The following is a 12200-nucleotide window of genomic DNA, read 5'->3' on the forward strand; positions in this document are numbered from 1 at the left end:
TTAGATATTTGTGGTAAGGAGAACCTTAAACTGGTACTTAAGACTTTATGCCCTAATCTATGAGGTTGTGACTATGATGAGACACCACACCTGGGATTATTTACATCATATGGTAAAAGGGATTCTGCAGATGTAATTAAAGCCACCAACCAGTTGACTTTTAGTTAATCAAAAGGGAGACTATCTGGAGAGTCCTGACAGGAGCCCTTTAAAAGCAGTTTTCTGTTCTCATGTCAGTTTTCTGAGAATGATGTAAGCAATGGTGGCGGGGTATGGAGACAGCAAACCACCATGGCATGTATGTACCTATGCAACAATCCTGCGGGTGCAGGATGTGCACATGAACCCCAGAGCCCAAATACAATTAAAAAAAAAAAAAAGCAGATTTTTCTAGCTGGAGCCAGAAGACACCAGAGAGGTACAAAGTGCCAGGGGAAAGATGCGCTGTTGCTGGCTTGAAGATGGATGGCCTGTGAGAAGGAATCCGGGGGTCCTGAGGAGCTGAGAGGGGTCACTAGCAAACAGCCAGCAGTGAATTGGGGGCTTCCACAAGCAACCTAATTCTCCCAACAACTTTAATGAGTTTGGAAGTGATTTCCCCTCAGAACCTCTGGATAAGGACTCAGCCCAGACGACATCTTAATTTTAGCCAGTGATGCACTGAAGGAACAACTCAGTGTGCTTATGGCTTACAAAATTGTGTGCTAATAAGTGGGTGTTGTCACAAGCCTCAAGTTTGTGGTAATTTATTATATAGCAAGAAAAAACTAACACAATGCTAAGGAATTACCTATGATTAGGAAGGAAAATAAAATCTACTGAATGTAAGAATGCTACTTTTTTCAGAGTATTTAAGGTTCACTGCTGATTTGTTAAGCTATTTCATGCTGAGAAAAACAATGTGTTTAAGCACAGAAGTAATCATTGTTAGGAAGTGGAACAAACAGATCTAGGAACAGGTTTGAAATATTCAAACAGCAAGTTATTAATAAAGATCTAGACATTTCAACTTCAAATTCAGGAGAGATCATGTATAGCAGAGAAACTTACCCTATTTTGAAAAAATGATGCATGAAAATGTGATGTTGTAGCAGATATTGATACTAAAGTAATAGTTTCTTCAGAACTAGGATTATGTAAGTAGACTTTTTCCATTTTTGGCATTCCAACTGGTCTGTAAAACAAAAAGAAAATTATCACAAATACTTCAAAGATAATTCTAATTGATAAGATGATTTCTAGTTGTTAAAAAATTAAACATCAAAATTGTTAGACAAATACATAGCTTAATATATTAAAATGCTTTCTGAATTTATTTATATTTAAAATTACACATAAAAATGCATTTAGTCATTCAACAAATATTTCCTGAGTGCCAATTATATCACATACAGTGCCAGGTACTGGGATACAATGAAGCAAGTCTCAGCCCTGTGAGGCTCAGAACCCAGTGAGGCAGTGGGTGGGGCACAGAATGGGTCAGCTCCTTTTCTTTCTGTACCACCACCCTGCCTCCTACCAATTGTGAATTGTGTCCTCTTCTCAAATTCCACAGATACATGCTCTTCATTTTAGGGGCAGAAACTGAGTGGCAAAGTTGTGTGAGGAGATCTTATGAGTTAGGGGATTTTACTATACTCATTTCATAGATGAGAATACTGGGGCACAGAAAAGTTAATTAACTGGCCAAAGGCACACTTTGAACCTGGATGTGAATCTAAGTCTTCTGGGTCTGTTCCAGGCTCTAAATGCCAGTACTGAACTGCCTCTTCTCAAAACTAAACACACTAAATGGTCTGAAATCCGCAAATCCATTTTAATGTCTCCCCTGAGTATCCATGTTATGGTTTGCCTTAAAAGTGAAACTTTGGCCGGGCGCGGTGGCTCAAGCCTATAATCCCAGCACTTTGGGAGGCCGAGGCGGGTGGATCACGAGGTCAAGAGATCGACACCATCCTGGTCAACATGGTGAAACCCCGTCTCTACTACAAATATAAAAAATTAGCTGGGCATGGTGGCGCATGCCTGTAATCCCAGCTACTCAGGAGGCTGAGGCAGGAGAATTGCCTGAACCCAGGAGGCAGAAGGTTGCGGTGAGCCTAGATCGCGCCATTGCACTCCAGCCTGGGTAACAAGAGCGAAACTCCGTCTCAAAAAAAAAAAAAAAAAAAAAGTGAAACTTTATTCTTCAGTCCACTTACTACTTCTACAGCTAATCTTGTTTGTGTAGGCCTCCTACTTCTACAGCTTCCTTGCTTTTTCTCTCTACCTCCCCCGACACACCAATTAGTTATTAGGTTCCTTCTTAATCTCACATGACCCAACCTAAACAAGTAACTCTGTTTTCAATCCAGACCTTCCACCTCAGTCAGGCTAGTTCCATGGGCAATCTACCCACGCCTCTGTCAATCTGCCTGCCCTATCCTCCTACACCAATCCAAACCTTTATTTTCTAAATACACCATGGAATACTAGCAGCCATAAAAATGATGAGTTTGTGTCCTTTGTAGAGACATAGATGAATCTAGAAACCATCATTCTCAACAAACTGACACAAGAACAGAAAACCAAACACTGCATGTTTTCACTCATAGGTGGGTGATGAACAATGAGAACACTTGGGCACAGGGAAGGGAATAACACTCACTGTGCTTCACGAGGAGGAGGAGGGGAGGGACGGAGGGGGCGGAGGATGAGAAGGGATAATATCAGGAGAAATGCCCGATGTAGGCGATGAGGGGGTGTGGCATGTATGCACTTATGCAACAATCCTGCAGGATGTGCACATGTACCCCAGAGCCCAGAGTACAATAAAAAAAAAAAAAAAAATATATATATATATATATATATATATATATATTTTCTAAATACACCATAGAATATTAGCAGCCATAAAAATGATGTTTGTGTCCTTTGTAGAGACACAAATGAATCTAGAAACCATCATTCTATATATATACAGCCTTCTTTCACAAGGTCCTCTCCTCATGCAACCATTTTGGTCCATGGTTTTTGAAATTTTACATTTTATAATTCACATTTAATAAGTTGGCATATAAACCTCAAATCCCAAGCAGCTGAAAAATGCAGAACCAGAGCTACACTTTATATTTGGTTCAACTGTCCACCATACTTTTTTTCTTCAAGAAGTTCTGTCCCTATCTTTCTTCAATTTAGTTTATTACCTCTAATTCAAGACTTGGGAAAGTTGATAAACAATGAACAGCTGATAATTTTCAATAGTTTAAGAAAATGGAATGCAGGTGGAAGGGCAGGGCATGATGGCCAAACAGAAGGCTCCACCAATGTCCCCCTCCCAACAGAAATACTAAATTCAACAACCATGCAAAAAAAAAGCACCTTCATAAAAATGAAAAATCAGGCGAGCACTCATAGTACTTGGTTTGGTTTTAACTTCTTATCACTGAAGTTCATCATATTCTCCTCAAATTCCATGAATATGTGCTCTTCATTTTAGGAGTGAAAACTGAGTGGTAAAGTTGTGTGAGGAGATCTTGTGAATTAGGGGCTTTCATTATAGTCATTTCATAGATGAAAATAGTGGGGCACTGAAGAGGGTAGGAAAGAAAGTCTTCAATCACTGATGCCACCCTTTCCCACCCATCGCTCTCCACCTGGCAGCAGCCAAGTGGCACAGAAAGAGAATTTGTGCACTTGGGAGAGGGGCAGTGCAGCAACTGTGAGACTGCAAGGGAACTCACTGCTGCGCTGTCACAGCAGAAAGCAAAATCTGGCTGAACTCACTGTTGCCTGCCCAGGAAGAAAGCATTTAGATAAGCCCTGGGGTGGTGGGGTGGGAACTGCCCATCCTAGCAGTCCTAACTTGAGTTCACGCTAGCCTTGACACCTCAGGCTCAAGTGTTCTGGGGCTCCAAGCCCAGCACAGCACTAGGACTCTCTTAGAAGTCCTAGTGGCCTAGGGCCTAGGGTCACAAGCACGGCAATTCCTAAGAGACTCCTAGTGCTGTGCTGGGCTTGGAGCCAGTAGACTTGAGGGGCATGTGACCTAAGTTTTCATCAACAGATGAATGGATAAAGAAAATGTGATACATATACACAACGGACTACTATTCAGCCATGAAAAATAGTCCTCCATTGTGTATATGTACCATATATACCACAACATATATGTGGTACATATATACAGTGGAGTGCTTTTCAGCCTGTCATTTGCAACAACCTGGGTGGAGCTAGAGAACATTATGTTAAGTAAAACAAGTCAGGCCCAGAAAGACAGACTTTCCATGTTCTCACTTCTTTGTGGGAGCTAACAACTGAACTCATGGAGATAGAGAGTAGAAGGATGGTTACCAGAGGCTGGGAAGGATAGCAGAGGGGATGGGTGGAAGTGAGGATAATTAATACGTACAAAGAAACTGAAAGTATGGATAAGACCTTTCATTTGCTAGCACAACACTGTGACTATAGTAAAAAAAAAAAACTTAATTTTACACTTAAAAAAATAACAAAAATATAAATGGATGGTTTGTAACACAAAAGATAAATGCTTGAGGTGATGACTATCCCATTTACCCAGATATGATTACTATGGATTGCATGCCTGTATCAAAATATGTAACCCATAAATATATATATCTACTATATACCCACGAAAATTTAAAAATAATTGGGGAAAAAAAGCAGCAAATTAATCACGGGCTTTGGGTTCCTTTAAAGATAGTGAATTAGTACCTGCTGGCTCTCCCTGCCATCTTCCCTCCCCCACAATAACAAAGCTGAAAAAATTCGTAAGTTAGAGGGAGATACTGACTCCAAGAAATAACCAAAAAATAGACAATCTTGGGAGAACTGAAGGCTGCCTTAAAGTGTCAGGCGAGGGAAACTGAGTGGGAAAGGGCAGACTGAGCTGACAAGAGGGGCTAAGCTAGGGGAAGGCTTCCAAACCTTTCCTGTCTGCTTTGAGATAGAGCCTGTTTCTTCAGCCTCGAACAGAAAAGCTTGCCAGGGTAAGGAGCTGTTGAGCAGCTGCCCTTGAAACGCTCTCCTCTAATGTCTCTCTCTGGTCCTACAAAGTCCTAGGACTACTGAATTATGATTTAGGAAGACATCTTTGTCCCATGATGCTTCTGCCTAAGCATTGTCAGTTAACAGTGTGGACAAATACGGGGCAATCAACAGTTCTCGTGTGTAGCTGTGGAACTGGGACTCTCCATTTTGGGGATCATCTCTCCTCTTAAATTCACAAAAAGAGACAAAGGCCAGGGCTTGGCCTTCTGCCCTTCTCAATATGCATTACCAGACTAGAGAGTAGCTCATAAGTTCACACACCCAAGTAACAAGACATGTTTGGAGTAAGTAAATCAGACAATACACAGAATATTGTGACAGACTGTCATGCTATCTATTGCCCTGGTCAAACTTGGAACGGGATGCTGAATAGAAGTGACAAGAATGGGGCCGGGGCCAGGGGCGGTGGTTCATGCCTGTAATCCCAGCACTTTACACTTTGGGAGGCCAAGGTGGGTAGATCACCTGAGGTCAGGAGTTTGAGACCAGCCCGGCCAACATTATGAAACCCCATCTCTACTAAAAATACAAAAAGTTAGCTGGACGTGGTGGTGGGTGCCTGTAATCCCAGGTACTTGGGAGGCTGAGGCAGGAGAATCGCTTGAACTCAGGGGGTGGGGGTTACAGTGAGCCAAGATCACACCACTGCACTCCAGTCTGAGCAACAAGAGTGAGACTCCATTTCAAACAAAAAAAGAAGTGACAAGAATGAATCTCCTTGTCTTGTTCTTGATGTAGGGGGAAAGTTTTCATTCTCTCATCATTATCTATGATGTCAGACTTGGGGTTTTCATCATAGATACTCTATTAGGTTGAAGAAAATCCCGTCTAACCTAGGTTGTAGGCATTATTATCATGAAAGGATGTTGTATTTTCTCAAATGATTTTTCTGTGTTTATTGACATGATTATTGGTTTTCCCTGTATTATGTTAATTGATTTTTTTTATGTTAAACTAACCCTGCATTCTTGAGATAAATGTCATTTGGTCATGGTGTATAATCCTTTTTAGAATTTGTTAATATTTTGTGGAGGATTTTTGCATCTATATTCAGAAGAAATATTTGTCTATATTTTCTTGTGGTGTCTTTGTCTGGTTTTGGTATTACAGTAACACAGATCTAATAGACTAAGTTGGAAAGTTTTCCTCTTTTTGTTGTTTGGAAGAGTTTGGGAATAACTGGTATTAATTCTTCTTTGAATGTTTCATAGAATCCACAAGTAAAGCTATATGGATCAGGGCTTGTTTTCTGGGAAGTTTTTAAATGATTAATGTAAACATTTTACTTGTTATAAGTCTATTCAGATTTTCTATTTCTCTGTGAGTCAGTTTATGTATTTTGTGTCTTTCTGGAAATCTGTCCATTTCAACTAAGTTAATGAATTTGTTAGCATACATTGTTCATAACATGCTCTTGTAATCTTATTTATATAAGGTTGATAGTAATGTTACTTCCTACGTTTCCAATTTTAGTAATTTGAGTCTTTTCAGTTTACTCCCAGGTCATTCTAGCTAAAGGTTTGTCAATTTAATCTTTTCAAAGAACCAACTTTTGGCTTAGTTTATTTTGTTATGATTTTTCTATTTTATATTTTATTTCCTCTCTAGTTTTTATTATTTCTGCTTGCTTTAGTTGGCTCTTTTGCTAGTTTTTTGAGGGAGAAGGTTAGGTTTCTGATTTGAGATATTTTTGCATTTTCCTTCCCAGCAATGTTTTTGCTGCATTCCATTTTGATATGCTTTGTTTTTATTCATCTCAAAGTATTTTCTAATTTCCCTTTGATTTATTCGACTCACTGATTATTAAGGAGTACGTTTATTATCCCAAGACTTTTTGTTTTTGATTTCCAATTTATTTCGGTAGAAAATGAAGTCATCAGAGAACATACTTTGTACAGGATGAGTATCTCTTACCTGAAATGCTTGGAACCAGAACTGTTTTAAGTTTCAGATTTTTTTACATTTTGAAATATCTGCATTATACTTATCAGTCGAGCAACCATAATCTGAGAATCTGAAATTCTTCAATGAGCATTTCCTTTGAGCATCACGTAGGCACACAGAAAAAATCAGATTTTGGAGCACTTTGGATTTTGGATTTTCAGATTAGGCATGTTCAACCTGTATTATTTAAATCCATTAAAAATTACTAGTGTTTGTATTGTGGATTAGCATATGGTCTATCTTGGAGAACATTCTACGTATACCTGAGCTGAGTTAAGTATTCTGTTGTTGAGCACAGTGTCCTAAAGATATCTGCAAGTCAAGTTGGTTTATACTTTTCCAAGTCTTCTATTTCTTTATCTTCTGCCTAGATGTTCTATCCATTATTGAAAATGGGGGTACTGAAGACTGTCATTATTACTGTTGCATTGTGTATTTCTCCCTTTAGTTCTGGCAGTTTTGCTTCATATATTTTGAGTGGGTCTGTTATTAGTTACATAAATATATTTATAATTGTTATATCTCCCTAATGGACTGACCCTTTTGTAATCATAAAATGTCCACCTTTACTTGTAATAATTTTGTTTTAAAGTCTATGTTGTCTGATCTACTGTTCCCCTAGTGATGCCCTGCTGTACAAGTGGACACTGGGGAAGGGGTAGTACACTCTGGTCTTCTCAGCTTGCTCTTTCTAATGTGGAACCCTACAAGTGAGGTGGGCAAGATTGGGTTCCCCAGATTTCAGGCCTGCTGCATCTAGGGTACAGCGTCTGCCCTAGGGTGGGGTGGATCGAGAGAGACCCAGTCCTTTCTGATATGTACCTGAAACAGAACTTCTGCAACATAAAATTGTGGGTGATGAGAAACGCTAGTAGACTTGCCCTCTCAGGGTGAAACTGCAGTCCCAGAGTATAAACTGGGGTTAGAGGGAGCTTCTGTAACAAAGAATTGGAGCTTGAGGGGTATGTGGTGGGGAGCATTAATAGAAAAGTTGTGGCTCAAATGCCAGAGATTCCTGCTGTTCTTATGAAGATTTAAAACATTTTTTTTGAATGAACAATTTCCTGGAACTTTAAATGTTTTTTTAAAAATAATTCTCATCAGTTAAATTGCTGTTTATTGAGATGATCCATTGAGCTCCTTACTCCATTCTTAACATCCCATGCCCTAATGGTATATTTGCTTCAAGTATTCAGAAGCTCTACTGGTAGATGCATGCATATTTCCAGTTGTTATTTTTTTGTCTGTAAATCAACCCTTCTATATTTATGTACTATCCTCCCTTCATTCCCAGTAATAGTGCTTCTTCTGAAGTTTGCTTTGTTCAAATTAACACAGCCCTTTCACCATTCTTTTGGTTAGTGTTTACATGGTAATATATTCTCCATCATCTTAACTTGTCTATGTCTAAACACACACACACACACACACACGTAGGTTTTTTGCTAGTTGTATCCTTTTTTTAATTCAATCTGACAATCTTGGTCTCTTAATTGGTGTGTTTAGATATTTAATGCAATTATTGATAGACTTAAAGTCTATAATCACACTAGTTATTTTATTTTATTTTTTAAAATTAATTAGGAAAGCTATACTCACAGACTGCACTGGAGAGGCAGGATCCCACAGGAGAGTTTCTCTGCTTTACCCAGGGAAGCAAAATCCTGGCCAAAAGTCATTCTGTGGATTGCCCATTATGAGGCCCACAGTCATTCTGTGACCTAACAGTCCAGAAGAAAAAACAAAAAAGGTGGAAACAGGGACTGGGTCCTGAGGCAGTGACAGATAGGTATCCAGATGGGTCTGTAAGAACATATTTGAACTCCTCTCACCAAGAAGCACTCAAACTGTTGAATTCCTCTTGCCTCTGGTGGAGACTCAGATCCTTTAAATAACAGGTTCATCAATCCCAGGTGGGGTTATGACACCATGAAACAATTAGGGAAATGGGTACACACCCAGCCGGGGCTTCAAACTATAGCTATGATAATGCAGGAAGAAGCTAAATAGATACAATATAGAAGATAAAAGTCTTCTTCCTCAAGCTTCATATAAACATATATGTGGAACAGCAGCATATAGAAATAAAAATAAACACTGGGGTCTATTGGGGGGAAAAGGGGAGGGCCAGTGGGAGGGGGAGGTGGGGAGGGATAGCCTGCGGAGAAATGCCAAATGTGGGTGAAGGGGAAAAGAAAAGCAAAGCACACTGCCATGTGTGTACCTACGCAACTGTCTTGCATGCTCTGCTCATGTACCCCAAAACCTATAATCCAATAAAAAATTAAAAAAAAAAAAAAAAAAAAGAAATAAAAATATCCTCCTTACATCCTGAAGGTTCAACGACTGTGTGATTTCTTTAAAAAAAAAATGCTTTTACAATTCAAATAGACTTCAGGGTAACTGGTAACCATTCATGCACTTCCCTGTGAATTCCTTCTCAATGTTTTTCCTTGTGTGACTTTAATACCTTCAATCTCAGCTAAGATAAAGAAGGCAGGATACAAAATGGACAGGTAATTTAGTGTATCCTTCAAGATGACAGGATTGGAGATGGCCTACTGCAGGAGAGTGCTGTGGGGAAAGGAGACAAGAGTGGAAGTGCGAGGAGCCTGGAAGCATGGAGTGGATCCGAATGCTTCATCTTCGATGCTTCTGAGGCTGGCCCTGTCCTGTCTTCCAGGGATCAAACAGGAAAGCCATGGCCCACACACCATAGAAATGAATGCACCCTTGCTCAAGAGAAGAATCTACTTATGTTGTTCAAAGTAGTTTGGAGTAACAAGAACAGAGAGAAGTTGTAAGGAAGGGAGTCAGCAGGCTATTTTAGTTGTTGCACGCTCAAATAGAGCAGGCTGCCTCTAGCTCTGGGCAGTCCACACCACAGGAAGCAGAGCGAGCGAGCACTCCTTGGACAGACTTGCTCACAGACCTCATAGGAACAGCTTGCCTTGCCCCTCGCCATCCTCTGTTCCTTTGGTGACATGAGCAGAATCGACATCATGGAAAGTATATGATTAGTTGTAAATTCAAAATGCGTTAATATTCTGTGCTATGTAACAAATTACCACAAACTTTGAGGCTTAAAACAATGCCCATTTATTATCTTACAATTCTGTAAGAATGGCTGGTTTATTTGCTCGAGGTCTCAGAAGAAGGAATTGAAGGTGTTGGCAAGATGTGTCCTCAGCTGAAGCTCTAAGTTCTTAAGTTCTTTTAAATTCATTTTGATTGTCGATAAATTCAGGTTGCTCTTAGTCTCTTGCCATATGACCCTACCATTTTCAAAAACAGCACAAAGAAACTCTCTTGCATCCAGTATCTCCCTTACCTCAAATATATGACATTTCTGTTTCTGATTGTTAAAGCCAAATTTTAAAGGCTCATGGATTAGGCCAGGCCCACCCAAAAAAATCTAACTTAAAGATCAACTGATTTGGGGCCTTAGTTACAGTTTCAGAACCCTTTATAAGAATACCTAGATCAGTGTTTGATTGAATAACTAGGAGAATGTAGTAGGTATAGGTAAATTAGAGGCCAGAAATTTCTGGAATTGCGGCCTATCTTAGAATTCTGCCTATCATAAGCAGGATGTATGAGTACTTGGCTAAACAGGTAAAATTTAAAAATAAAGATTTCCAAATGCCTGCCAGTGTTACTCCTGTTTGTGTCCATTACTGGCTGTCCAAAGACAGAAGCAGGGCCAAAGGGACAGCATGAAGTATTTATAAACCAAGCTGAAGCAAACATACAGCTGTTCTCTGTGCTCTTGCAGCAGAACTACGAACTGTCCATATTTTTGAATAGTCTGAGGCTCAAAAGAATTAGAAAGCAGCAGCTAAGAATTAGAGACTAGCTTGGAAAGTAAACTGCAATTTTGTGGTTAATGGCAAGTTCCCTACACCACAGAAAGATGACACTGCAGCACCAGGAAACAGCTGAAGAAACGGCTTAGCAACTGCCCTGAGACAGACCTTATGAATGACAGTGACACAACACTGTTAAGCACAGCTTTGGGCAGGAAGTTGGGCCAAATCAATATGCAGTACTTTGTATCACTCTATTACCGCAAACTAGGCTGAAGGTTGAGCTGAGGAGTTGATGTAAAATCTTTTATGGAAAGATTGGGCAGGTAGGAATTGAAAAGCTAGGAGGCACCAAACATCCCTTTTGGCGGCCTATTTGATTTTCTTAGAATACCAAAAAGTTATTAGAGAAAAATGCTTTTCATAAACTGAATTTATCTTGACAATAAAGATATTCACTTTTAGCAACAGTTTGTCTATTCAGTGTCCAGTTTTTAGAGTCACGAAGTACGACTTTAAACTTTAGATTTGAAACCAAGATTTTCTGAATGTAATAATTACATAAGCCAAGGAACTCAGTAAACCAAGTTTCCATCCAAAGCATCTTTCACAGCCTGCAATAAATGTTTGAAAAAAGAAGTAAAACTGCCTTTGCAAAATTATGACAGTAAGGGAAATCTGACATAGTTGACTCCATCTTGCTTCTGATCTCCAAGCTGTCCTTTGTCATTTCTAGGCACAGGCAAAGCTACTTTGGGAGGAATTCAGTTTACAGTCTAACCTTAAAGCAAAATGATAATAACCTTTCCCAAAACTAAACTGCTTTTGAAAACTAATGAAAGGTCATAAGGTTAGGGTTATGAGAGGGGCCTAGGATAACCGGCCATTGTTTGGAAGATCATGAGATTTCTAAGTTTCCCAATCACTCCTGTAGGTAGTATTATTACTGTAGAACCTAAGATTGGTCTTTTGAGAGATCCTTTCAGACTTTTGCATTTCTGACAACTGGCTGACTCAACTGGTCCTCTGGCCCCAACCCAGAGGCTGACTCAGAGCAGGAGGACCATTTTCCAAACCCCTACGATTCCATCCCCAACCAATCAATATTCCTCATTCCCTCACCCCCTGCCCACAAAACTATCCTTGAAAAACCCTAATCTCTAAGCCTTCAGGGAGACTGATTTAAGTAATAAATCCATCTCCTTTGTAGCTGCCCTTGTGTTAATAAAACTCTTTATTGCAATACCATGGTCTTAAGTGAACTGGTTTTGTCTGTATAGCGGGCAGGAAGAATCCATCAGGCAATCACAAGAGCTGCTATGGAAACAGAAAACCATTTAACAGCACTGGCCTAAAAACTGGCCAGGCGGTGGGGTGGGGGTGGTGGTACGGGGGGAATGG

At 39.8% G+C, this 12200-nt stretch overlaps 1 protein-coding gene across 6 annotated transcripts in view; it reads right to left on the bottom strand.

Annotated features, from left to right (window-relative positions):
* Positions 1-12200, bottom strand: part of TMEM131 (transmembrane protein 131) — a 247039-nt gene that overhangs the window by 95088 nt on the left and 139751 nt on the right. For 4 of the 6 annotated variants that reach the window (XR_013526314.1, XM_017964076.4, XM_008980096.5 and 1 more), the window contains exon 5: positions 1051-1174. Coding sequence is in view for 5 of the 6 variants with exons in the window: in XM_017964076.4 (XP_017819565.2) it covers positions 1051-1174 (124 nt within the window). In the remaining variant the exon portion in view is untranslated. Of the gene's footprint in view, positions 1-1050; positions 1175-8592; positions 8712-12200 lie in introns of those variants that run through there. The other 2 variants (XM_078348698.1, XM_035271640.3) reach the window with 2 other exon arrangements.

Source organism: Callithrix jacchus, chromosome 14, assembly GCF_049354715.1.
Source record: "Callithrix jacchus isolate 240 chromosome 14, calJac240_pri, whole genome shotgun sequence".
Classification (NCBI taxonomy): Eukaryota; Metazoa; Chordata; class Mammalia; order Primates; family Cebidae; genus Callithrix; species Callithrix jacchus.